General features: G+C 47.8%; 1 protein-coding gene across 5 annotated transcripts; it reads left to right on the top strand.

Annotated features, from left to right (window-relative positions):
* The first annotated feature begins 540 nt into the window (after window positions 1-540).
* BRPF3 (bromodomain and PHD finger containing 3) lies at window positions 541-25,105 on the top strand. Of its 5 annotated transcripts, none has more exons than XM_083878387.1 (13): window positions 541-763; window positions 6,538-7,940; window positions 8,883-9,039; window positions 10,433-10,564; window positions 12,481-12,609; window positions 12,965-13,277; window positions 14,352-14,615; window positions 14,767-15,267; window positions 16,713-16,809; window positions 17,859-17,956; window positions 19,255-19,352; window positions 20,769-20,923; window positions 22,950-25,105. In XM_083878387.1, exons 1-13 carry the CDS (start codon window positions 719-721, stop codon window positions 23,131-23,133), a joined length of 3,576 nt encoding a protein of 1,191 aa, XP_083734513.1. In that variant the 5' UTR covers window positions 541-718; the 3' UTR covers window positions 23,134-25,105. The 5 variants fall into 5 exon arrangements, with proteins under 5 accessions (XP_083734513.1, XP_083734514.1, XP_083734515.1 ...); XM_083878388.1 differs by lacking the exon at window positions 541-763 and adding an exon at window positions 1,269-1,611; XM_083878389.1 differs by lacking the exon at window positions 541-763 and adding an exon at window positions 5,548-5,704.
* The last annotated feature ends 950 nt before the right edge of the window (window positions 25,106-26,055 follow it).

Here is a 26,055-nt window from a genome sequence, read left to right as displayed (position 1 = left end):
AAGTTTTGATATGTAAATAATCTGTAAGAAAGTATACACCATATATACACAGCATGTATTTCAAAGGTGATATGTAAACTCTGTTTAGCAGTAACATGTTTCCCTTTGCTTTTAAAGCTGCCACAAGCTCTGGCCCAACCTGAGTGCTTTGCAAAACAGACTGTCACAGACTGTCTGCTCTCAGATTCTGTGGTTAACATACGTTAAGAGACAAAAGATCTCCAGTTGGACTGTAAATGAGGGAAAACAGCATTCATTGCTTCCTTCTAAAACAGTTAATTCTATAAATTCAGATGGTGATATTATGCAATACTCTGCGCAGAGTGGGAGGTGGAACACACATATGCTCAACTATGTGGCGTGCTCTATAAAAAGTAAGAGTGGGAGCCTCTGCAATTCCTATCTCAATTCTTATCTCAGTTGCTAACTTAACTTCTTCCTTGTTCAATCCCCTCAGTCCCTATCTCACTGTCCCTCCAGCCTGTTACGTGAAGAGAAGAGGCCATCTGGACCTGAAATATCGGTCTACAAAATAAATACAGCTTCCTGCTGTTTACACCGTTTGTTTGATGTTGCTTGTTCAGACTAACTGTAGCAAGCAAAGGTTCTCTCTGGGAGTGTAGCCGGGCTGGACTCTGGCACCTGGCAATGCTCCAGGCTGTTTCCTGGGACCAAAAAAATATAAAATAAGTGGGCTGCAAAACGAAGACACCCCAAAATGAGCCTGGGACAAAAATCCCACCTCATTTCCCGCGGCTGTAAGGTGGGATGTAAGGTGGGACGGGCCCGCACGGCTGTAGCCGAGCTCCCATACCCCAAACCCCGCGGATAACGAGGGGGGACAGGGGTAACCCGGCTCCGGCAGCTGCTCCCCGGTGCTGCTGCTGCCTCCTCAGCCACGGAAAGAGGGAGACAGGCAGCGCCGGCCCCCGCTTAAACCATGAGGGCAGCGCTCAGGGACCCCCCGCCCTCCCGCCACCACCAGCCCCCGGGGGCCTCCCGGGTGTGGGGAGGCACCGGGGAAGGGGCGGGCGGTGCCTGCCCGCGGGGGGGAGCGGAGAGCCGAGCCCCCTCCCCCGGCTGGCCGCTGCCTCTCCCCGCCGCTCTCGGCCGGCCCGCGCCGCCGCCTCCTCCATCTTAGAGCGTGTGTCCCCTGCTCCCCCCCCTCCGCCCGCCGCCCCCCCGCCTCCACAGCACCGAGAGCGTCGGGGGCGCTGGAGCCCCGGGGGGGAGCGGGGGGGAGCTGAGGGTGGTGGGGGGCGAAGCGGCACCGGGGCCGGAGCGGCGAGCGGCGGGAGCAGCGGAGGGAGCCGGCGGAGAGGCAGCGGCAATGAGGAGGCGGCGCTGAGGAGGCGGCGGTAGCCGGAGCGGACGGAGCCGACATCTTGTGCCCTCCCCTCCCGCCGCCGGCTGGGTGAGCCCGTCCGCCCCAGGGGGGAGGGGAGGGGGAGGCGGAGAAAATTTAGAAGCGAAAAAAAAAAAAAAAAAAAAAAAAAAAAAAGGAAAAAAAAAAAAGAGAAAGGAAAACAAAAACAAAAATTCTCCCCCCAAAAAAAAAGAGGCGGCGGCAACGGTGGAGAAGCCGCGGCGGCGGCACGCTGAGCCGGCCAGGTAAAGCTCTGCGCGGGAGGCCGCGACACCCTTTCCTTCAGGGGGTCTCTCCTCCCTCACACACCCCCGCGCCGGGGTCGCGGGAAGGTGACCGGGCGGGCGGGAAGGAGCTGCGGGAGGCCGGTGCAGCCTACGGGCCTCTCCCGCGCACCCGCTCCGTCTCCGTGCGGCGAGAGCGGCCCGCGATCCCTCGCCGAGGAGGGGGCAGCGGCGGCGAGCGCCCGGGAACGGGGAACGGACAGCACCGTGTCAGCCGGGCCCCCCCATTGCCGCCATCTTGGCCCCCCCTTCTTCGCGGCGCGGCGGGGGTGCCGCCCACCTTCTCCCACGCGATTGGCCCAGGCGGGGCCGAGCGCACCCGCCTTTAGCCCCGCAGAGCCTCGCGTTGCTATTGGTGGTGGCGCTGTGATGGACGGCGGCGGCAGCCAATGGCACTGCAGTCCTGCTGCGCTCGCGCTGCCCGCCCCCGCCCGCTCCCTCCCCCTGGAGAGTGGCAGTTCTGAGGGGAGAGGGGGCAGCGATGGGGGCGGGCTGGGGCTCGCTCCTGCCGGGGTGCCTTCATTTTTGTCCCAGTCGCTGCTGTGCCTTGGCCCAGACCGCTGGCTGCTACTGGGGTTCTCTGCGGAAAGCTCTCGGTGTGCGGGATAGCTCCTGAGAGGAGCGCCCGGGGGCGCCTGACAGCTGAGGGCATGTCACCGTTCCCTCAGTGGCTGCTGTGGCCGGACGCAGCTCGTGGTTTATCACAGTTCCCTCAGAGCGCTGCTCTGAACAGCTCATGGCGCATCTCATCTGTTGCTAAACCCAGACTTTGTAGCTGATACTTCACAGCCTGTCTCTCACCCTCCCCATTCCAGAGAGAGAGCCTCTCTCGAGGCCGGTGCGTCTCCTGTCAGCTTGACTTGGTTACAGAAGTATCAGGGCATTGATAAAGATCAAGGTCCCTGCATGTGCCAGGGCAGGCAGCTTTCTCTGACATCTGTTGAGCACCGACACGCTTCATTGTAGGCTTCAATGTGGGTGTGAGAAGCATAAACCCTTGGCAGGTGTGTGAGGGGACCATGGCAAGCACAGACATGGCAGGAAGGTGAAGGGACATTGTTGAGGGCAGCAGGAGTTTTGCTGGTGTTCTGCTTGGCAAGAGATGGAGAGGGTGCTCTGGGTTTCCTCTGCCATCCATCAGTTTTATTTTACAGGTGTGTTGTTTCCTAAATAGCTCTGTGGGTGTCTGTTCCCCGTTGCACAGCAGCAGGTTTTGAATCCCAGGGGCTGCTGGTGCAAGGGAGCGGGGCTGAGGAACATCTCCAGACCTCACGTTTGGCTTGATGTCCCAAAGAGGGGCAGCCTTTGGTAACAACAAACCCCAGACGCTTTAGGACTATAGGAGCTGTAGCCACTGCCAGCAGTCATGGTGTACCAGAGTCCAACCATGTTGTTCCCATCTTCTCCTGCACACCCAAGTGGCCTTTTTGCTGCAGGTCATTGAAGTTCTTCATTGTTGATGGACCTGTTTTTTTCACTGGGATCACCAAGCTGTGCCAAAAGAAATGGACAGGAAACTCCCCCAGCTGCACTACCTTGAGCTCCAGCCTTGCATGAAACCTGGTGCTGTAAAATGACTCCTTGGTAGTTCAGCATGGGAAAGCTGGAGGGAAGGAATGCAGCATGAAGGAGAGTTGGGAAGGAGACTGAGGAACAGGATTTCTGACCCTTGGAGGTGGCCAAGGCAGCACTGAATGTGTGGAAATCAGTCTTTCCTTTAGAGGACGCACTTCTGTTCAATATTCCAGGCTGTGTGTATAATAGGGGCCTGTATTGTGATGTTATTCCATACATGTTGATCTCTTTGTTTTTTTCCAGGAGAGCTTTAGACCCCTTTGTAGTAAATTTAATTATCCTGATGGTGGGCTTGGCTTTTCAGTCACCTATTACAGCTATTGCTCACAGGTTTGAAAGCTGCTGCTCAGGAGAATCAGTCCACTCCTGAAGGATCTCCTGGGGTAGAGTTAAATTCGTTCCCAGCAGCTCTCTGAGTTGTAGCCACCTTGTTTGTTCAGTTGTACTCTCTGGGAACTTCACCTCCTGCTCCCTTTGTAATCCCCACTAGAAAAAATGGGTGACAGGAGCTTTTTGGAATGCCTTAAGCATATTGTGGCAATGGCAAAGGGGTGTCTGTTTGAACTTTCTGCTTTCACATCAGCAACCTTTGTCCAATGCAGGACAGGATCAGTGTGGGCTGAAATAACATTTAACCCCACTCATGTTGAGTATCTTTAGCATTTCAGTGAGCACAGGTGCTGTTTGCAGAGGGTTTCCTTTTTATGTGTAGCTGGGAGGTGTTTTCAAGTGTGCCAAGGGAATCAGAACATTCTTAGAAGTTTCTTTTGTTGTAGACAAGGTCACAGTGCTCAGCTCAGCACATCTGAGTTGATTTTGTTGCTGCTTTCAAGGTATTTTGGAGGTGTCTCTCCTAATATCCAGGTGTATGTCTCATTCCAGGCACTGAGCTCTCTCTGGCTGCAATTTCCATGCCATTTTAGATGCTTCTTCATCGTGCTAAGTAATTGTGTGTTTTACAAATGGGTTGTTTTATGACAGTTGGTTGCTGTGGTGCAAAGCCCACTTTGGGGTAATTTGTCTAGAAATACACTGATTGTTTCACTAAAGGAACTCTGCATGCTTGTTTTCCCCATTAACAGATAAAAGAGCCCTTCCTTCAGGTGCTTGTTTCACTGAAATTTCCTTGTCCCTCAGCATTCCAAGCAATTAGCTATTGCCTCATTTTTCCTGAACACAATATTAATGATGTGTGTAGTCAGCTCATAATAATTACTTTATCCTCCCATATGTCTTTTTGCCTCCAATATCCCCTTTGCTTGTACCAGCCTGAATTGTAACAGAGCTATTTGTCAGCAGGATTTTCTTTTGGTTTGGTATTTGTTTGTTTTTCACTTGATGATCAAGTTGCCTTTATAACCTCTTTTTAAAAATTCTCTTTTCCTACTGATTGAAGCCATTGGAGTTCAGCTAGGATGAGTGCAGTTGGATGTCTGCAGTGTGTGGATCAAGTGATTGATGAAAGTTTTAAGGCAAAGGTACCACCAAAATTTGTGGTACTTATATTTGCAGGTAGAAATTATCATCTTTTATTTTACATGTGAAGTAAAATTGCATTTACTGGCTCCATCATTATGGGTGTGCATATTGAAACTGGTATCTGCAGCTTATTTCTGTGGATGCAGAGAAGAGTTTGGACATTTCTCCCAGAGCCTGTTTGTCTCTTAAGACACAGGTGCTGTCATGGCTTAATGTCATGGTTCACAGAACCAATACTTGAAAAAAGTATTGCTCCTGAAATTTGCTCCTTTCTGGAATAAGCTTGGACTTCTTGTAGGTCCTGGTCCTGTGAGATGCTGCTTGCTGTGGCACACAATTGAGAGTTTCTGGAACTATGTCCTTCATGGAGCACAAATACTGCATTGGCTGAGTACAAATTGGGGGTTTGTGCTGTGTTTCCTTGTCTGTAGGTCCCACAGAAAGAGGCTGAGTGTGTGGATTGCTTTAAATAAGGGTGAGGCGCTGCTTCAGGCCTCTGCATAGCAACAGATAAGCTCTGGGCTGGCTTATCTTCTCACAGAGAATTTACATTTGCTTTTCTTTGTCTCCTTTCCGAATTCTTTCAGCCTCAGCTTGTTTATTCCCATAAGTCATGTTCCCATCCTTGACTCTGCCCTTCTCTCTTGCATTATTCACTTGGCTTCCTCTCTGCCAGCTCCCTCCTTCTCCCCCCAAGCACCGAGCTGCTGCCACCATGTCTGAATCCTCCCCCAGACCATCTCCCCAGGCTTCTCCTCTGCTCCCCTCCAACAGGCACCTCCTTAATGTCAGCAGCGACTCTCAGCTAATTATCTGCCTTGCTGATTAGCAGTTTGTGCGGGCAGAGCTGGCTGGGGCTTTTTGTTAAGGCTCTGAGCAAATGCCATTTCACAGCTCCCGGTGCTGGAAGCTGTCCTGCTGGTTTCCTGCTCGTAGCCCTGTGGACTCTCCATAGCCAAGTGGCTCAGGTGGATGAGTGGGAATTGTGGCTCCAGAGCTTGTAAGTCCATTGGGATCCGTGCTGCTTGTTGCCATGTTTATCCCTCTTTGCTTCCTTGTGGAAGAGCAGAAGAGATGCACATCTGGTCTCTGCTACATTGCTCAGTTCATCCTCTGGTTCTGTTTGTGACCCTTGAGAGAAGGAAAAGCAAAGCTGGATAATGATTTTTCGTTATTGGGCTTTTTTTTGCATCTGCAGTCAGAGTGGAAGGATTGGTGGTGGCAGCCCTAAGCTGTGAAACTTGGAGGAGCTTCCTCCTGGTCTGAGGGAGAACCATTAGTTTTCTTATCTGGAGGTGACAAAAAAAAATTAAATTGGAAACTGCTTTCACAAGACCTGAATGGTGCATTCCTTTTCACCTGGAAAACATCCAGCACATTTGGGGATGTAAAAGTCGCAGGGAAGAGACTAGAGAGGAACTTGTTGGTTTGTGTGAGCTTAATATGTGAATGGTGCAAGAAGATGTGAACAATGTTGTTTGAATTTCAGGGGAGCCGAATAGTTTGCTGATCTGGGTGCACAGCAGACAATTTGTATATTGTGCTGTCAAATTACTTTGAGTTTTTCTCACTGGTGGTGGGGTGGAATGTACATCTGAGGTGCAAACAGAGGAAGTTGGAGGGTGCTGTGCCTTGCTCTGGAACACATTGCAAGAAATGGCTGATATATCAAATACCTACCTGTATCTAAGTTGTAAAAACCCAATGATCTTGAATTTGCTGGAGTCTCTGGTAGAAGTTCCCTCTATTGCAGCATTGAGTGAATTTTTCGGTCTGTGCCGCTTCTTGCTTGTCTCCTTATCTTACCCTGTCCTCTGTCCTGCTGTGCCCCAGGCTCTGTGGACCACAGGGATGAGGAAGCCTCGGAGGAGGTGCCGGCAGCACTTGGAGGGGAGGAGATCTCCCTCACCCTACAGCCTCAAGTGCTCCCCGACCCGCGAGACGCTGACCTACGCGCAGGCCCAGCGCATTGTGGAGGTGGACATCGACGGGCGCCTGCACCGCATCAGCATCTACGACCCCCTGAAGCTCATCACCGAGGACGAGCTGACGGCCCAGGACATCACCGAGTGCAACAGCAACAAGGAGAACAGCGAGCAGCCCCTCTTCACTTCCAAATCTAGGAAAACGCCTTCCAAAGGCAAGAAGAAGGAGTCTTGCTCCAAACATGCGCCGGGGTTGTCTTTGCACTTGCCCCAGCCCAAGTTCCGTGTGGTGGACTCTTTCAGCCAGCCAGAGGCCCCTCCCCTCCCTGCTGCCTATTACCGGTACATTGAAAAGCCTCCTGAGGACCTCGACGTAGAAGTGGAGTATGACATGGATGAGGAGGATCTGGCATGGCTGGAGATGGTCAACGAGAAGAGAAGGGCTGATGGTTATGGGTCAGTTTCTGCTGATACTTTTGAGCTGCTGGTGGATCGGTTGGAAAAGGAGTCGTACCTCGAGAGCCGGAACAACGGGGCTCAGCAGTCTCTCATTGATGAGGATGCCTTCTGCTGTGTCTGCATGGACGACGAGTGTCACAACAGCAATGTCATCCTGTTCTGTGACATTTGCAATCTGGCCGTGCACCAGGAGTGTTACGGTGTGCCCTACATCCCCGAGGGGCAGTGGCTTTGTCGCTGCTGCCTACAGTCCCCTTCTCGCCCTGTGGATTGTGTCCTTTGCCCAAACAAAGGGGGAGCCTTCAAGCAGACCAGTGATGGCCGCTGGGCCCACGTGGTCTGTGCCATTTGGATCCCAGAGGTCTGCTTTGCAAACACTGTGTTCCTGGAGCCCATCGAAGGGATCAATAACATCCCTCCAGCTCGGTGGAAGCTCACATGCTGTATCTGCAAGCAGAAGGGCATGGGAGCTGCTATCCAATGCCACAAGGTGAACTGTTACACTGCCTTCCACGTCACCTGTGCACAGAGAGCCGGTCTCTTCATGAAGATTGAGCCCATGAGGGAGACCAGCATCAACGGCACGACGTTCACCGTGCGCAAGACTGCCTACTGTGAGAGCCACTCCCCGCGTGGCACGGTGAGGAGAGGGTCTCCAGCTGCTCGTGGTGATGGGCTGGAGGTCACTGTGAAGGAGGAAGAAGAGGAGGAAGCCCATTCTGGCCCTCCCAAAGGGTCTGTGAAGAAGAACCAAGTGAAATTGAAGCAAAAGATCAAAAAAGAGCCTGGTGACGTGACCAGAGGGCGTTCGTCCGTGCCCGTGGTGACCGTTGCACAAATTCCCTCTTACAGGTGAGTGTTGTGGGTTTAGGGAAGGAGTTGGACAGCTGTAGCTGAACAGGGTCTGCTTTAAGGACTCAATCCCTCTCATTGTTGACCTTGGAAACACTGAATCTTCAGTCAAGGCTAAGCAATAACTGTGTTCAGAGTGCTCTCCAGCATAACTTGTGGCTGGGTTTCTTCTGAGTGTCACTGTGGTTTTCTGGCTTTGCTGAGCAGCCATCCCAAGCTGTTGTGTAATGCAGACTCTGTGGTGGTCTCTAATGGCAAACACCCATCTACCATAAAGGCATTTTTAAAATACTTCAGGCATTACAGGTTAGTAGGTAGGTAGCAGTCACCCCACTACGAAAATTTTTGAGATCTCATTTCATAGTTTCTTAATTCCTCCTTTTATTACAGAGCATGTCAAACCTGACAGTGTTGCAAGCACCTTTGACTTTATCTATATTTTTGTATTTTTCTCCCAGCTCTCCCTCATGCAGAACTAGGCAGTGCTGAATTTTTGTTTGGTGCCTTAGGAAGTGTGTTGATGTGTCTATTTTAACAGATAGGCTGATAAGGCACCGTGTGTAAGATAAGCAAAGGTTAAAATAGGAGATCTATTATTCCTGGACTCCTGTCAAGTTACTTTCCAGGCTCCAGATTAATAACATCAAACTTAAATGGCCCCTGGAAGGTTCTTGACACGGAAAGTAGTTTTGAAATGAAGGCTTGGAGCTGAATTGCTGATTTCATACTTTGTGCTGTGGCAAGAACTTTCTGGGACCCTCCAGTATGAAAAGGGGGCACATCCATCTGCATGTGAGGAGATCCCAGATTGTCCCAGCTCATGTGTAATTCAGAGTGAGCATTGACACAACACTGCAAAGCTTCATCACACGGACACCCAAGGGTCTGCAAAGCCACGATTGCTTTGCAGCTGGGCTCCATGACTCTCTATGCTTCCTTCAGGCTGAACAAGATCTGCAGTGGGCTCTCCCTGCAGAGGAAGAACCAGTTCATGCAGAGGCTGCACAACTACTGGCTGCTGAAGCGGCAGGCGAGGAACGGGGTGCCCCTGATCCGGCGGCTGCACTCGCACCTGCAGTCCCAGAGGAACGCCGAGCAGGTACCCAGGGACCTCACAGGGTGCCCTAGGAGACATGGCAGGACACACAGCTTGCCTTCCAGGGGGAGATGAGCTTAACACATGCCTGGGGAGGGTGAAAAAATCAGATTTAAGTCTCTCTCAGTCTCTTCTTGGTGTGCTGAAGAACTGACTTAAGTGTGTTAGTGGGATATCCGTGATGCTGTTAAAATTGGGGTTGGTGAGGCAGCAGGTAGGAGCTTTTTCCCTGAGTCAGAAGACCCAGAGTTGTGCAAGGGTGTGATGGGCTCTTGGTGGAATGATCTCATATATGAATGATAAAAACACATTCCTTGGAGTGAGTAAAGAAAATGGGTTTTAACTCCAGAGTTATGGCCGAATTCCAGTTGGGGTCATTCTTCCTGCAGCTTCAATTTCAATCCCATGCACTTTTGGACATAATCATCAGCTCTGGACTCTTTTGCTTCCTCTTTTGAGCTGGCATCTGTAGTCACTTTATCTTGGTGCTATTAAGCAGCACTACATTTGGCATGAGAAGTAGTTGCTGAAGTAATGAAGCAGTAGGACTCTACCCTCTAACACAGCCTGTCAGTAGGGATTGTATACAATGTACATGTATATTTTTATTGTAGTTGGAGGAATTTATAGGCTTTTGGTTTGCAAGAAGACTGCTCTGGGTGCTAAATACAAAAATTATTCCCTACTCTTCAATGCAGAGCTTGGGAAAGTGCAGCATTTCCTTGGTGTATTACATTGGCAATTTACCATAAGCTCTTAGGAACAAATGTCCCATTAATATAAACCATGAGGATCTTGTGAAGCAATTGTCCTCTTGGCAATCATGTGAAAGTGTATGCACTTGAGGTATATCATCCAAATCACTAAAAAATCTACAGATTTGGGAGAGGAAGGATGATTGTGTTGTGAAGCCACTGAACTGTGTCTTGGAAGGTGTGAGCTCATCTCCCAGTGTTGGCCATTCTTGGCAGATGTCTTCCCATGGCTCTATTTTTATGGATTACAGAATAGCTCTTTTCCCCCCTGATTTTGGTTGCCTTCCCTTTAGACTGTAAATGCTTTGGACTGCTGCTCCAATTCTCAGAAAAAATCCCAGCCTCTGTAGTAAACTTGGATGTAAAAGCAGGGAGGGTGTAAATGAGCATGCACTGAAGTGTGTTGCCAGGGTGAAGCTGCAGGATAATTTGGGGTAATTTCACAGATAAGGTAAAATCTAGAAAAGCTGATGTTCTCTCTGTTAGACAGCTAAATGCTGGAGGAAGGAGGGGACATGATCTGAATAAGAGAAAAGGCAGTAAGAGGAAGACTCAGAGCAATTCCCAGAGCTTTCCTAGCAAAAGAAGGAAACACAGGAAGCCTGTGGTGTTTTTTATCTCACCCCACTTGTATCTTGCAGAAGGAGCAGGATGAGAAGACAAGTGCAGTGAAGGAGGAGCTGAAGTACTGGCAGAAGCTCCGGCATGACTTGGAGCGGGCTCGGCTGCTCATCGAGCTCATCCGAAAGCGGGAAAAGCTCAAACGGGAACAGGTAGGGAGTTCTGGCTGTCAAGTTCCTGCTCTTAACTTCAATCCCATGAGCTCTTAACTTCAGTCCCATGCAAGCTCTCTGTGCTGCAGGAGGCACAGAAGAAGCACGACGGTTTTTCTTGAGCATTTTCCTCTTTTCTTGGGTTCTGACTGTTGGGTGTGCAGAGCCACCTCTCCCTGTGCCAGTTGTGGGTTTGCACTGTGCAGCCTCTGCCCTCAGAACCAGGGCTGGCAAAATGTATTTGCATCATTAATAGTGGGTTTGATTTCTGGCCTACAGAACCCCTTCTATTTCTGGGCATGGACCAAATGTTTTGCAGAGTAGAAGTTAGGTTTTTTTACATGATTATTTCAGGAGTTTGGTAACACCTTCTCCAGAGAGAAATCTAAATCACAATTCAGCTCTTAATTTCTAAAGCTAAAAATTCCCGTAGTTTGTCCTCTAATGACATTTTCAGGAGTAAAAGTTTTAAGATGGAGACCATTTACTAAATTTTCCAATTTCTCCTTTGACCTATGTGCACATCTCCAAAGTTTCACCAGTGACTTCCAGTGCTTGCCAGCTTTGCCTGTCTTTGCTGTCCTTACCTTGTTGGTTGCTGCACCCACAGCTGGAGTATCCTCCAGGACAGCTCCAGGAAAGGCTCACTGGGTACACTGTGAGCTTATACACATCCTCAGGCCTTGCCTGGCTGCTTCCAGGCTGTCTGCAGGAAGAGGGAAAGCAGCATCCTCTGTGATCACACCTCCTCTGAGAGCAATTTTTTCCTGGCCAGAAACTACCCACAGCTTTCCTGGAGTCCTCTTGATGGTTCATTTACTGCATTATCCTTGATTTACATCAGTGGCTCAGCCCTCATTGCTGTGTGAACATATTTTAGGTAGGAGGATAAAAAAGCAAAAATCATTCTTGGGCTTTGTTTGCTTTTGATATCTTGATATAACCTTATCACAGCTGGCTAAATCCATAAAAGCTTATGGAAACTATGGTGTGCTTTTTAAAAGGATAAAACACCACAGAAAAGTGTATCTAGTTGGGCTCTATCCCAGCCCAGCTGTTAGATGAGTGCAGAAATTGTGCATCTCTGGCTTTTTTCCTGTTTTTGGGGGAAAGTGTAGTCTTTATATCTGTCTATATTCATTCTCTCATTGATGCTGTCTTGTTGCTGAGCACATCAAATACAGTTTGCTTTGTTTAAACAGACTTGCTTACCTTTGTTACTGAAGTGTTGATTTAATGACACAACGAGTGATTATAAGATCAAAGATATGAGGATGTTACAAGATGAATAAATACTTTTATCTTGTTCCAGTCTTCTTTGAATAGATTTTCAGTGCAAGAGATATTCAGTGCTACAACTTGTTTGCTTGAAATCAAACAGTATTAGAGACTTCCTAAAGGATAGAAGGAACTGTGTTAGGAATTTGCAGACATCTAACCACTGTTGTTTGATTTTTGCCTTGAAGTCTGAGAGCTTATGTCTTAAACCTTGTTTTTGCTCTCTAGTCTAATTATGGATGTTGTTGTTCAGATAAATGCCTGCATACTTTTAATTTTTATGTAGTGTTGCTAATTGGCATATTAACAGTATCTTGAGGCAGGGAGTTCTCCAGGATAATTTACCAGGCGTGAAAAGCCTGTTTTCCTTTTTAATTTATAGTATCCTTTAACTTCCTGGGGTTTCCTCTTGTTTTGACTTTGTGAGATTAAATAAACAGGAGTTCTCCATGTAAAAGGATTGGACTGGGCAATGCACATCCTGCACATGGAGAGTTTGCCAAAAGTTTTACAACAATGCTGACCTGAGGTTTCTACCACTGAGTAAAGCTGGGGGGATGATTCAGAATGTGGAGGAAGACACCACTCCCAGATCCTGCCCTCAGTGAGTGTCCTCATGGCTGTATTCCCATTGCCAGGTGAAGGTGCAGCAGGCTGCCATGGAGCTGCAGCTGACCCCTTTCACTGTCCTGCTCCGCACAACCCTGGACCTGCTGCAGGAGAAAGATGCTGCCCAGATCTTCACAGAGCCTGTTAACCTGAACGAGGCAAGTCTCTTTCCTAGAGGTGTTTAACGGGTTGTAGATGAGATATTGCTGGGCAGGAGCATAAACCACCTTGTCCCAAGGTGCTAGTGGACTAAAAACTTATCTCAAAAAGAGCTCATGATGTGTGTATCCTTCCAGGCCAAAAAAAAGGGTGTTTTTTTTCTGGAAGTTTAGCACATCTTGGTTGAGTAATGTATTGCAGAGCCAGGGCATGTCTGCCTTGCCTGGGTGACACAGAAATGAACATTTGTTGCTGCCCCTTGCCAGTGGAAAGGGCATTAAGAGTGCTTGTGATGGGTGCGCTCTGGTTGGCTAGTAAATGGTTTTTGTAATTGTACAGGTTTTATATGTTTAGGTTCCAGATTACCTGGAATTCATTTCCAACCCAATGGATTTTTCCACCATGAGGCGGAAGCTGGAATCCCACCTGTACCGAACCTTGGACGAGTTTGAGGAAGACTTTAACCTTATAGTTGCCAACTGCATGAGGTATAATGCTAAAGACACGATTTTCCACCGAGCAGCTGTCCGGCTCCGGGACCTCGGGGGAGCGATTTTGCGTCACGCGCGGCGCCAGGCCGACAGCATCGGCTTTGACACTGGCGTGGGGATTCACCTGCCTGAGTCGCCCAAGCCCCACGACTTTTACCGCTTTTCTTGGGAGGATGGTGAGTTTTTCTTTCCCCCTGTCAGGCAGATCATAGCTTTTGTTCTGAGCACGTCTTGTTCAGCCTGCATGGAAATTGTAGCCATTCTGCATAGGAGAATTTTCCTATCTGTGTGTTGACCTAGGCACATATAGAACTCCTTTAGAACCCCAGAGAGTGGGATTTCAGGTGAGCTGGGCACTCTGAGTTAGGTGCAGCTTAGCTCCAGCTCTCCTAGTGTATGTCTGTGTTGGCACAGCCTTGAAACTGCCTGTGCTCTTTGATTTGTGCCAGGAATATCCTATGAACTCTCTATTTTAAAGAGCATTGCAAAGGTGGGTCTGGGATTTTTTTTTGCTCTGGGGACAGTTCATACTTTGTAAACTGGCAAGATGTACAGCAGTTGGGTTATATGGAGCACTGAGGGCTGAAAGGAGGTGATGAGGGGTGAAGGTACTGGGACCTAAGCAATCCTTCTAGCTGAGACTTTCCATTCCCAGCACAACCCCATCCATTCCCACAGCCCTCTTGAGATGCAGCTCCAAAGCATTGGTTGAATAACTTGGCTAAACTTAGTACAGCCATCAGGCACACAGAGCTTGCAGTGTGCCATCTGGTTCCTAAATGTTGAAGCCCTCTTGGGTGCAGATGGACGGTCATTATGAAATTTGTGTAGGTGTTCAGCTGTCTGTCCTGCTCTCATGGATGCCAGCCCTCCAGCAGAGCCAGAGGAATGGCAAATATGTCACATTTGGCCACTTATGTTTGTAGTCTGAATTTGTCATTTAATCTAACAATGAAATAAGTTTCTAACAAGGGCCTAGACCACAAACTGTTCTGTGTGGGTGCAGACATGTCCTTTCACTGTTGCCCCTGGGGTAGCAGCAGGAACTTAGGGACAGTGCAAGTTGAACCAGCTGCTTTTTATCCAAAGGAAGGAAGTCCAAATTCCAAGATTACTGACTGCTAAATCCCCAGGCTAAAGCGATTGATTCACAGACACCATCAAAGGGAACGAGGCCTGGCACTGGCCCCAACTGCTTCTCCAAGAAGCCTTATCCCTTTTCCTTGACTGTCCCATCTCTTGTGCTGCAGTGGATAACATCCTGGTCCCGGAGAACCGGGCTCACCTGTCGCTGGAGGCTCAGCTGAAGGAGCTGCTGGAGAAGCTGGACACGGTGAGCACCATGCGCTCCAGCGGCGCCCGGACGCGGCGCATCCGGCTCCTGCGGCGCGAGATCAACTCCATCCGCCACAAACTGGCCCAGCAGCAGAGCAAGGCCCTGCCCAACGGGGACACTGTGCCACGGGAGGGGCTGGAGACATCATCCAGGGAAGGGGATGAGGAAGGGGAGAAAGGTGAGCCAGCAGGGTTTTGATTCCAGGTGTCTCGTCAGCAGTCAAAACCTGCTGTTTCTCCTGTGGCGTTAGTGAAAGATGGGAATGGCTGTTGGTGGTTTTGGGAATGACTCTTGCTAAAATGTTCAAGCAGATTTTTTTATTCTTTTAGATGGTGCCAAGCTCCCACAACCTCCAACCCTGGAGCCCACAGGACCTGCACCCACCTTCTCAGAGCTGGACTCTCTGCAGGACCCTCCAACACTCAAACCCATCAATGAAAGCAGGCCCCTGAACCAACTGCAGAGGAGGATGGTGTCGGACAGGGAGCTCTTTGACAAGAAGACCCTGCAGCAGGAGAGCCAGGCTTTCCAACGCCTGCTGTCCAACAACGGCCTCAACGGCCTGGCCCTGCCCCCTGCAGACAGCCCTGCCAGCCCCGCCCTCAGCAGCGTGGGCCGGCGGACATCTGTCCTTTTTAAAAAAGCCAAGAACGGTGTGAAGCTGCAGAGGGGTCTGGAGTGCCCTCTGGAGAACGGGGAGGAGCACAAGCAGGGCGGGCAGCGCTCACCCTCCCGCCCCGACGGGGAGCGACAGGCGCGGAAACGGCCCCAGAGCAGGAGCTGCAGTGACAGCAGCGGGGAGAAGTCACCCAGACAGGCAGCACAGAGAGGTGAGGAAAGGCTGGATGTGACACTCAGAGCCAGGTGACATCATGATGTTGGGTCCTAGGTTGTACTGGATGATCTCAGAGGTCTTTAGTAATTGATTCTGTAATTCCTTGGGATTCCTTTGCATTCTGGAAGCTGTGAGATGAGGCTGAGGAAGGGAAAATCCTGGGGCTGAGTAAAAACTTCTGCATCCAAACTACACACCCAGAACTGACTTTATGCTTAGAGGAGAGCACAGTCCTCATAACCAGATGTGCCTGGTGAAAGCTGCATCTCTTCACATGTTTGTAAACAGGGCAGACATGTCCATAATGAGCTGCACTTGTCCATTGGCTGTACATGTTGGTTTTGGTATTGTAGCTCATCTCTAATTACCTCCATTTTAGACATTTAAAGGTACCAGGGCAGTCACAAGTAATTCTCCCATTTGCCAGGCTGCTGTAAGAGAGACTTTTCCATTTTTTATAGGGCAAGCCAATGTGCCCAGCTGGGAGTTAAGTGCTGTGGAGTAACTTAAACATTACTTTGAAATCACTTCTGGAGTTAAAATAAAATTAGTTAAAATACCACACAAATTCCTTTTTAGATTAGATCTGCAAATGAGAATAAGCAGCTGAGATGAAATTTGGAAAGACAGAAGAGGAAAAGAACATCTGAGTGACAGCACTGTAATTTCTTTTTAATTCTGTGTGAACAGCCATTGTGGGACAGTTCCCATCAGGAAGGTTGGACTTTGCCCACACCTCAAATATTATCTTATAGTTATTTGGCTGTCCTGAGGTTGCAAGAATATTGAGACTGGGAGGAAGGCAATGGAATGTGGGGATTGACTTGTCAGGACAGGGTAAAGGAAACATAGATGACTTCTCCACAGAGTGGAGGGACTCTCCATCATCATCTCTTGGTAATTAAAGCAGAAAGTTGTCATCCACACTGGGGAGAGGTCAGAATGAGAGGCTGAACTTAAAAAGAGGGATAATAAAGGCAGGGTGCTGGAAAATCACTGATAATAGGCAGTGACATTTCTCCTCTGCTGAAACAGCACAGCTGGCTTTTTTCTGAGTTACACCACTGCTTTGTGATTCAACTCCAGCTCTTTTCACAATTTCAAACACAATTGATTTCTCCTAACTAGAGGGAGTGTCTGGTGTGATGAATCTGTGTTGCTGCAGAAGCAGGTCAGGGTGATGGGGATATTCACAACAAGGTCTTTCCCAGGAATGTGCTCTTTGTGACAGGCCCATATTTACAGCCAGAAAAAACACACCAGAGGCTTTGCCATGAATTTGCCCTTTGTGTGGCTGTTGGACTTTTGAGCCCGTGGGAGTGTGAGGGTGCTGGGTCCATGGGCTGGGGAAAGGCCAGGGTCACCTGGGTTCCTGTGCTTGCTCTGGGCTTGGGGATGCTCTCAGGGGTCATTCCTTGTCATTCTCATTTGTCTCCTCAGCAGGAGTGACCAATGGCTTTGCAAAACATGCAGGGAGTGGCTCTGACTCGGAGTGCAGCTCTGCCCTGGGCAGTGGGCTGGTGTTTGAAGCCTGCAGGTGAGTGCCCCAGGCAGAACTGTTCCCTGGAACACCTTCTGTGTCTGGATTAATCTCCCTGATCCTGTTCTTTGACTTCTTAGCTCCAAATCCAGCCCAGACTGTTACTTATTTGTGTGTTGACTCTAAAAGACAAAAAGCTGCTCAGTTTTCATCCTGTCCTCTTAAGCTGCAGGTCCCAAAAGCAGTGATTGATTTTTCAAGCAAATGAGTGTGTGTTGCACTGCTCTTTCTCAGTGCATGCACATCCTCTGTGCTGATGCAGTTCTTGAGAACCAAAACTTGGAAAAACTTGAATTCAGATTTTCAGTTCAGCACTGCAGGTAAAGCTGAACTTTTACCACCTACTAAACAGCTGCTTTCTTCCTCTCAGAAGTTTCAGAGCAGAACTGAGCACTTCAAACATGGCTGAACAGACTTAAAGCAAGCACCTGACATCTTCTGATGTCTGGTGGATAACTTGTGCAATTATTCTCTTCAGGAGCAGCTCTGTTTACTTTTTTTCCAGTCTTTCTTTTCCAGCACCAAAATCACTCACAAAAGGTTGCTTATTAGAAAGCTGTAAAAGAAAAAATAAAGTTACAATGTGCAAAAAAATATGACTGCTTGAGGTGGAGGTGTAGTCCATTTTCTGAAATGTTTGTAGTAAGGGGATGAAAGGATGTTCAGGATATGGGCTGACAAAGTCCAGTTTCATACTGGAGTTGTACTGGAGGGCTGCTGTGTCATCTCTCAAGCCTGTGCACAACTAGTGTAGCTCCTGCAATCTCCAGGCATCGTTACATCAGCTCTCAGGTGTGAAGTCTTCACTGGGTTTCCTCCTCAGATTTACAGCTGTGTTTCTGTGAGGCCTTTTCATGGCAAGCCTGGGATGATGCCCAGTGTGCCTTCACCAGAAGAGATCACATTTTGCACAAATATTCATGTCAGTGAGGCACTAGTGCAGTATTTTTTCAATACTTTAACCTGGTTTGAGGAATCCATTGTCTTTGTTGTCCAGGGTAATCTGTTTTCTCCTAATGCTCTACTTTTCCACATCTCCCTGGCAGTGGTTTGATGCCTCCCAAGCGGAGTCGAGGGAAGCCAGCTCTGTCTCGGGTGCCCTTCTTGGAGGGTGTGAATGGAGACTCTGATTTCAGTGGCTCAGGTGAGAATTGCTGCCCAGCACCCACCTAAACCAGGGGGAACACATCTCAGAGCACACCAGGAGCCAGTCCTGCACTAAATACCCGAGCTGGACCTGCCTGGGCACTGTTACCTGCCTTGTTACAGATTTAAGTTATTGCATAGAACATTCTTCCTGCTTCCACCTTTCCTGGTTGCCTGTGCCCTGTGTTCTCCTTGGAGGGCTGGAGTGTGTAATGTGCTTGTCACTGTTTCCTCCTGTTTTGGGACTAGTTCTCTTTAATTATGCTGTAACACAAACAGGAAATCGTAATTATAAAGAGGGGTCTCTCTGGAGATGACTTCATAGCTGTTCCCTCTTGTGTTGCTTGCAGGGTCTTTGTTAATAAAGTTGTCTTTGTCAGGCTGTGTTGTACATCTGTAAAATTGTCACATTGCTGTAGCACTCCCCAGGGCAGTGCAGCATCCTCCTGTGCTCACACAACCAGACTGTTGTGTTTCTTAGGGTGTGTCAGTGGTAGAGTTATTGCAGGTTTATGCTGGAGGCCCTGGTACTCCTGTGCCTTTCTGTCGTGCCTCTCTGAGAATCGTTATTATCCTGGACCTTGTGTGTCTGCTTTGGGGATGAGCTCACAGAGTGTGGCTGCTGCCATGAGAACTGGAATCAGTGGGACAGTTCTGGGGTTTGGAATATGATTTCATTACTGAAAGAATACATTTGGAGTGCAGTAGTGGAGAAGCACATCAGATCTGTCTTGCCAGGGTGCTCAGCTGGGTTGTACTCAGCATTTTCTAGATTCAGTTTTCAATGCCAATATTTAACCATTTTCCTCAGAGCAAGCAGTATCTGCTGTAAAATTTTCATTAATGAAGATTGCTCCTTCTCCAGGACCAGGACTGGCCAGTTTCATATTTATGACCAAACCCATCTCTTGTGGGGCCATTTGATTTCAGTGACTCAGTTTGATGAACATTCTGTGTTGAAGAGTTCATGTGAAGCCTCATCCATGCACAAGCCCATGATTTAGGAGACTGTGGCTTTATCTTAGTACTGAACCTGACTGTACTGACAGAACATAAGGGCTGGAGTTTGGTACCTGCTGAGTTTTATCATAAACACCCAGTTCCTATAGATACAAACAACAAGTGATTTTCCTATTAGTCTTGTCAGTGTGCTTTAAGTACTACAGTAGTTCACCTGTTTTAGTTGATTGCTGCTGAGACAATGAGACCTGGGTGAAATGACTGTGGTTCCTTTTGTATTTTCATGACTCTTTTGCTGGTAGCAGCTCCTAAGCTGTGTGTGCTGCTGTCCCTTAGGCAGACCTCTGCTGATGTCCTTTGAGAGCCAGGCTGAGCTGGAGCCCCTGGAGCTGGTGTGGGCCAAGTGCCGTGGTTATCCCTCCTACCCTGCCCTGGTAAGTGCCCTGTGGCTCTGCCACAGCCTCACCTTGCAGCTCAGCTGGCCCACAACACAGTTCTGCTGTGCACTGTAACCAGACAAAAAAGGAAAACTTCCCAAAATAATGTAATATGTGGGGTTTTTTTCTCCTTTGCACAGTGAATTTTCCCTGTGCTCGTTGTTTCAGAGCTTTGCAGAGGATTCATAAAACACTGGTCTCTCATTGTCAGGGGTAGGAGCTCTTTCACTCTCCTCTGAGGAAAGTCATCAGTACTGTGGGCATGAGAAGACCTAAATTTTATAAATGCAGGCACCAAGTTCTGCTGCCTGCACATTTCCCTCTTTGGTGAGCTCAGCTGGCCCTGTCATGTCTACATCCTCTTGAACAACCATATGTTTGATTTAAATATCAGCATATTTGCATGTCCCTTGAATGTGATTTCTTACTGTTTATCTGCCTTTGGATATTTATCTATTAATGCATCAAAAAGGGCAGATTCTGCTGGAAGTGTGACTCTCATCCAAATGGGAGCCCAAAGAGGGAACACCCATGGATCTGCTGCCCATCCTACGCAGTTTTAGTTCTCCATGTGGCTACAGCCAGAGTTAAACTGTGGCTTAGAATGGATTTAACCACTGAGACTGCCTCAAAAAAAGGCTTTTTTTTTAATAGCAGCCTGTTGTGATGGCAAAGTGTCTTAATAATTCCTACAGATGGCCAATGTCAAAGCCAATTTTACTTTTTCAAGCCCTTAAGAGGGTCAGAAGAACAGACTGAGTATTGCAGCCACCCTCTGCTCTTTTTTTCTCCTCCTGTGCTGTCATAGCACAAACATGGACATTTCTGCTTTATAGGGGGAGAATTGATGTATTTGTTGTGATTTATCTTCAGAATTACTATAACCTCTCTTCCCCTGGCTTCATGGAGCCAGCACTGCTTGTCAACTCCCAAAATATTTGTCCTGGTTCTGATCTAATGCAGTGTAAATCTGAGCAATGCCACTGGTGTCAGCTGAGTTGTTCCAGAATGGAGCTGTTGTGAAATCAGGTTTTGCCTGTGAACTGCAGCAGGAGCATCACATTTATTTGGAGTTTGGTGTGAGGGAGGGAAATCCTTTGCTGAACAGAATAGTGCTGAGTTTGTAGTGAATTACACATCAGTGTAAATGCATTTACAGCCACACAGAACCACTCACATCCCTTTTTCAAGGTGGGGTGCCTGGCTTTGGGACTGACTGGCTTCCCTCCCACAGGGGGAGCCTCAGGCTCGTATTTTTTTAAAAAGAAACACTGAAAACAATCAGATTTTCTTACCCACCCAAAGCAGACATAATTTGTCTAGCTTAGATACCCTGAAAGAACAGTAAAATGATGCATTCTGTCCATTGCTGGGAAGAGTTTTGTGCTAAACATCCTCCCCCTGTGTCCCCAGATCATCGACCCCAAGATGCCGCGCGAGGGTTTGCTGCACAACGGAGTCCCCATCCCTGTGCCCCCCATGGATGTCCTGAAGCTGGGGGAGCAGAGGCAGACAGAGGCAGGAGAAAAGCTCTTCCTTGTCCTTTTCTTTGACAACAAGAGAACCTGGTGAGTGTGTGCAGACAGCTCTGTGCTGAGTGAGTGTGAGCGAGAAGATTTAACACAGTCTTTGGGATGTGGGAGCACAGAGGGATTATGATGATGTTACATGTAAATTGGGGGATTTAAACATGCAGCAGGAAAGAGGAGTCTAAATTAGGAAGACAGCCTGCTTTTCCTGTGCCAGAGAGCACAACATCTGACAGCTCCACTTCCACAGTGAACAGTCCAGCATCCTTCACCCAGAGCTCACATCACCACAAAAATCACATGAAATCCCCACATGAAGAGAATTCACAGCAAATTACAGAGAGCATTTGACTTCAGAACACCAGCAGTCTATTGCAGTGCTGCATAAAAGATTTGCCAAAAAATTTCTAGGCTAACATTTTCAAAATGCAGGGTTTATTTCATATTTAGCCTCGGCTGATTTTTCAGAGGTGCTGATTACCAGCAGTTTTCAAATCAAGATTTTTATCTAAGATGGAAAATATAGGTATAAGCACATAGGTTCAAAGTGAGAAAAATATCTGAAGGCCTTTTGTTGTTGCACTGTTGTTGACAGGATGAATCTGCTGATTTTAGGATTAGTTGCTGACTAGGCTCACATGGTAAAGTCAACCAGCCAGATATAATAAGCCAAAAACCAGTGAAGAGCCTTAAAACTACCAAAAAAATCTTTGAAATCTGTGTGTGGAACAATGGGAAATTTGTAAAATTGAAGATTTATGCTTGAAGAGGTGACAGCTGCATGCTGAGCCCACTGGAATATTGAACCAGCAAATAAATCCCATATGGGAACATGAACAGTGACACAGGAGGCAGGACCTGTGTGCAGATCACAGAAACACAGTTTATGCTCTGGACAAAGTGGATGCTGGACTGTTGGGATGCTGTGGGAACAGAGGAGAGCTGGGATAAGTATTTGCCATCTGCTTTGGGAAGTTGGGAAGCTTTACATCACTTGGTGAGGGTGTCTGTGTCCTCTGGGTAAAAGGTGTGGGGAGACAAAGTCCTGAGGCTTTTAATTAGCACACTGCATTGTTCCCCTGTTCCTGATTACAGGATTTACACTTGATAAAGAGCATGTTCTGCAAAGAGAGACTAATGATTGGTAGCAGAAAATCAATGGCACTGCCATGCTTCCTGTTGCTGTACTCATCAGTTTTCAAAATCTTAAATCCAAGGTTGTAATTGAAGCTATCTTCACAATAAAAGTAAACATGTCCTTGGCTTTGCCCTGCTCTTGTTGAATACAAGCTCTGGTGTATGTTTACTCTCTTCAGAAGCCACTCAGAGCCTTGTTTGCAGTTTGTGGGAAGCTGAGGTGCCTCAGGAAAGTACTAAAAACCCCTCTTGAAGTCAGATCTTATTTTGATTGACTTCAATGATGCTGGAGAAGGGTGGCAAAGACTGAAATTGTTATCTCTGTGTGAAGAGAAGCTGAGCTGCACCAGATTGCCCATATTGGCTGAGTGGGAGGTGCACTGAGCTGTGCCAGCAGTGGAGCTCCAAGGGGCTGGATGTCATTAGGAGAGGTGGGTGACACATTTCTCAGTGTCCAGTTGACCTGGACAAATGACCACACAATAAAAGCTGGCTACAGACAAGGCATTTGCAATTAAAATAATCCTCTGGGGTTAGGCTGGGCCTGAGATGTGTCATCCTGGTTCTGGGTGATACTCAGATAGTTGTACCCACCTAAACTAATGCTTTCAGCTTCTGGGAACAAGACAGAGCTTTCTTAGGGATAAAAACTCACTGTGCACCATGGACATCCCTGTATTTGCTGCTGTGTGGAACACAAGAATTTCTAACTTTGCCCTGAGCATTGAAAGCTTTGAGTAAGGACTCCAAGGAGAGAGAAGACTGTGCTCAAAAGGCATTTTGGTTGCAGGGGCTTCTTCTATGTCAAATGCAGGGATTTAAACATTTGTACCATCATTGCGGGGTGTTAATGATAAATGAATACATTCCATGAGGGTAATGCTCCTGGGGAGGAGGTGACAGGTCTTTGCCCTCCTCTCTGCTGCAGGCAGTGGCTGCCAAGGGACAAAGTCTTTCCCCTGGGCGTGGATGACACCGTGGACAAGCTGAAGATGATGGAGGGACGCAAAACCAGCATCCGCAAGTCGGTGCAGGTGGCCTACGACAGAGCCATGATCCACCTGAGCCGAGTGCAGGGGGACAACCCCTTCATCCCAGCCACCTACCTGTGAGAGCTGCTGGGCCCTCCTGCTCCCCCTCACCTCCAGCAGCTGTCAGCACTCCTCAGAGTACCCTGAAATGTGCCAAAAAGTCCCCCTTGTCCAGCTTCTTCCTGAATGTGTCTCTCTGAAGAGCTGGCAGGAGATGAAATGTAGTCTACAGGGAGTAAGGTAGGTAGGAAAAGCTGACAGGTGACACAGGAGCCAAGGTGAGTTGCTGCAGTGAGCAGAGCATGCAGCACTTGGATGTTTGGACCTCATGCACTGTCTCCCTGTTTCCCCTGTACTGCCAGGGGTTTGAGTTGTCAGCCAGTCCCAGGTAATTCCTGGGAACCTGGCACCACCAGGATTCTTTACAGAAATCCCAGATGGACTTTCTTGTGCCAAATTTATTCTTAACCGTCATTGGCCTTTTCATTTTTCTTTAAATGACATTGTCCTATCACATAAAAACTGCACAGAATCGTAGCTGGGAGCTCTGATTGTGACTCTCCTGCCTACGTACATCGTGTTTTCATGTTTAGATTTCTCTCACTGCATTTAGAAAAGCTTGAGATTTTGGTAACCTTTCCCCCCTGCACAGTTTCATGCACAGATGCACAGAGCTTTAAAGATGAAAATCAAATTACCTGATGTGTGTCTGTCTGTATGTCCTAGAAATTGATTTTGTAGCTTCACGTTTCAGTTCTGATTTCTGTGACTCTGCTTGTTGCAGTAACATTTCATATCATGACTTAGCACAGTACCTAAGAAAAGGTAACTTCCTTTTTTAAGGAGTAATTTTGGAGGTGTCTGTTGAGCTGGAGCAGCTCTACAGGCACTGAGGTTGATCAGGGTTGGAGGGAGATGCATCTTTTGTGTTGGTTTATGCACATTTGGTGTAAGGCTCCTCTTCCTTTTTCCCCCCCTCTTTTCTGTCTCCCTGTTTTTCCTCTGCCACATTTTGGACTGAAACCAAGCACTGACCAGAGCACACAACCCTCCTGCTGTTTCACCTTCTCCCACACGTGCACATCCTTCCCTGGTGTGTGGGTCTCCAGTGTTGTCACCCAGGTAAACCCAGACACTCCCTGTTGGTTTGGGTTTGCATTGCTAAAAAAAGGGTGACAAAACTGATGTTTGGGAACTTGGTGACTCAATCTTTTCTATTAGCCAAGGACTTTATGATTTCTCTGATCTCTTCTGTTGCATATCCCTCTTTGCTTTCCCATTTTAAAGAGCCAAAGGTGCAAAGCAGGATTATAGATTGAATATCATCATTTTGCTTTTTAACTCAGTATTTTTTTATTATTTTTAACTTTTTCATACTGAAGAGAATGTGGAATCAAAATAATAATAATAATAATTAATTATAATGAATAGTAGGGAGTAATCACTGCCATTTCTACTTGCTCTACTTTTTTAAAATACCACTTCTTATGCATTGGGGCACGGAACTGCATTTGAAGGAATTTTAAGATTCCTGTAACATACAGAGATGGGGCATAGGAGTTTGTAAAAATATTAATAGTGATAATAATGCCCATGGAGTGTGGCTAGGGAAGGATGTTGTGTATATAGCTGTAAAATGTTCTAAATTATTTAGACCTACTGTCACCATTCTTGAAGTCCTCAGTTGTGTTGCTGGGTCTTTTATATGCACACAGTGTAATTTATTTAAAGGAACATACACTTTTTCAGGTGGTAGCTCAGCTGTGGACTAGTGACCTGTGTAAATGTTTTAAGGTCTTGGGAGTTGGTATTTTATTTTTTTTGGTTTTGTTTGGTTTTTTAAATGATTTTAGAATTTGGATTGGCTGATATCCTGTTGTTGCTACAGAATCTAAATGTTACTGTCAGTCTGCTGTAAAGCACAGATTGCTCTATTTATTGTAGAAAGTGAGTTTATTTGCTTTCTAGAATTGTTTATATCAGATGGTATAAGAGAAGTAATAAGAAAATCTATGCTTGTAAAGAAAAAAAAAGCTAATTTTACCTACTATAATCTGACTGTCTGAGACTATATTTTCTCTCTGAGAAATAAATGTTCTAATGTATGGGAAAAAAAACAAACAAAGCAACAAAACACCACCCTCAGAAAGAGTTCTTCCTTGCTATTGTTGTCCTGAAATCAAGAACTTACCGTGATGGCTTTTAATCATCTTTGTGGTCCCAGGTGCAGGTGGGAAGAGCAATTGGGTGCTGCATGGAGGTCCCACCTTGTGGGGTTTTCTTGTTTGTAGGGGTTTTTTAAATTCCTTTTTTAATTGATGTTAAACTAAGGACCACTCTGTTTTCTCAGAGAAAAACAACAAAAGGCACACACAAACATAAAAGTCCAAATGCCTGAAAAAAAACCAGCTCCACCTTAGGAAAGTGATTTTTTGGGATATTCTTGGGAGTTTTATTGGCAACAAGGTTCTTTCTGCCTGTCACAAGCTTGGCCCCAGCCTCAGTGCCTGCTGCTTTCTCCCCACTGGGAACAGAAAGGGAACTGGAGGGACTGGGAGCCTCCACCCCCTGCCAGGAAAGCCCTGGTGGCCCAGCAAGAGTTCAGGGTGGCCCAGAGCCCTCCCCTCAGGCCCTCCCAAACACAGCCCATGGCACAGCACAGAGGGAATGGCCCCTGAAAACATCCCCAGCTGTTGGGAGGTAACAGCACCCACAGCCAGGCCTGCCCACGGGGCTGCTGGGGACAGCCAGGATTGTCCCTCCCTGGAGTGCTGCCCCAGCACAGCCCTGCCCTGCCCTGCAGGGCCCAGGGAGGCACTGCCAGCACTGCAAACCCTGTGTCTCCAACGGGCTCTCCCTTCTGCTGGGAGCTCCCATCTCCTGCCCAAACCCTTAGAGGTGTTTCTGTCACACCTCGGGCAGAGCCAGCACTGCAAGAACCCCTTGGGGTGGAAACCTGCAGCTCTGGAACACCCCCCACCTCCATAGGGGCTCAAAACCCTA

The sequence above is a fragment of the Zosterops lateralis genome (genome assembly GCF_965231275.1).
Source record: "Zosterops lateralis genome assembly, chromosome: 26".
Lineage (NCBI taxonomy): Eukaryota > Metazoa > Chordata > Aves > Passeriformes > Zosteropidae > Zosterops > Zosterops lateralis.
Note: the sequence above shows the minus strand (reverse complement) of the source record. Positions and strands in the feature narration are given on the sequence as shown.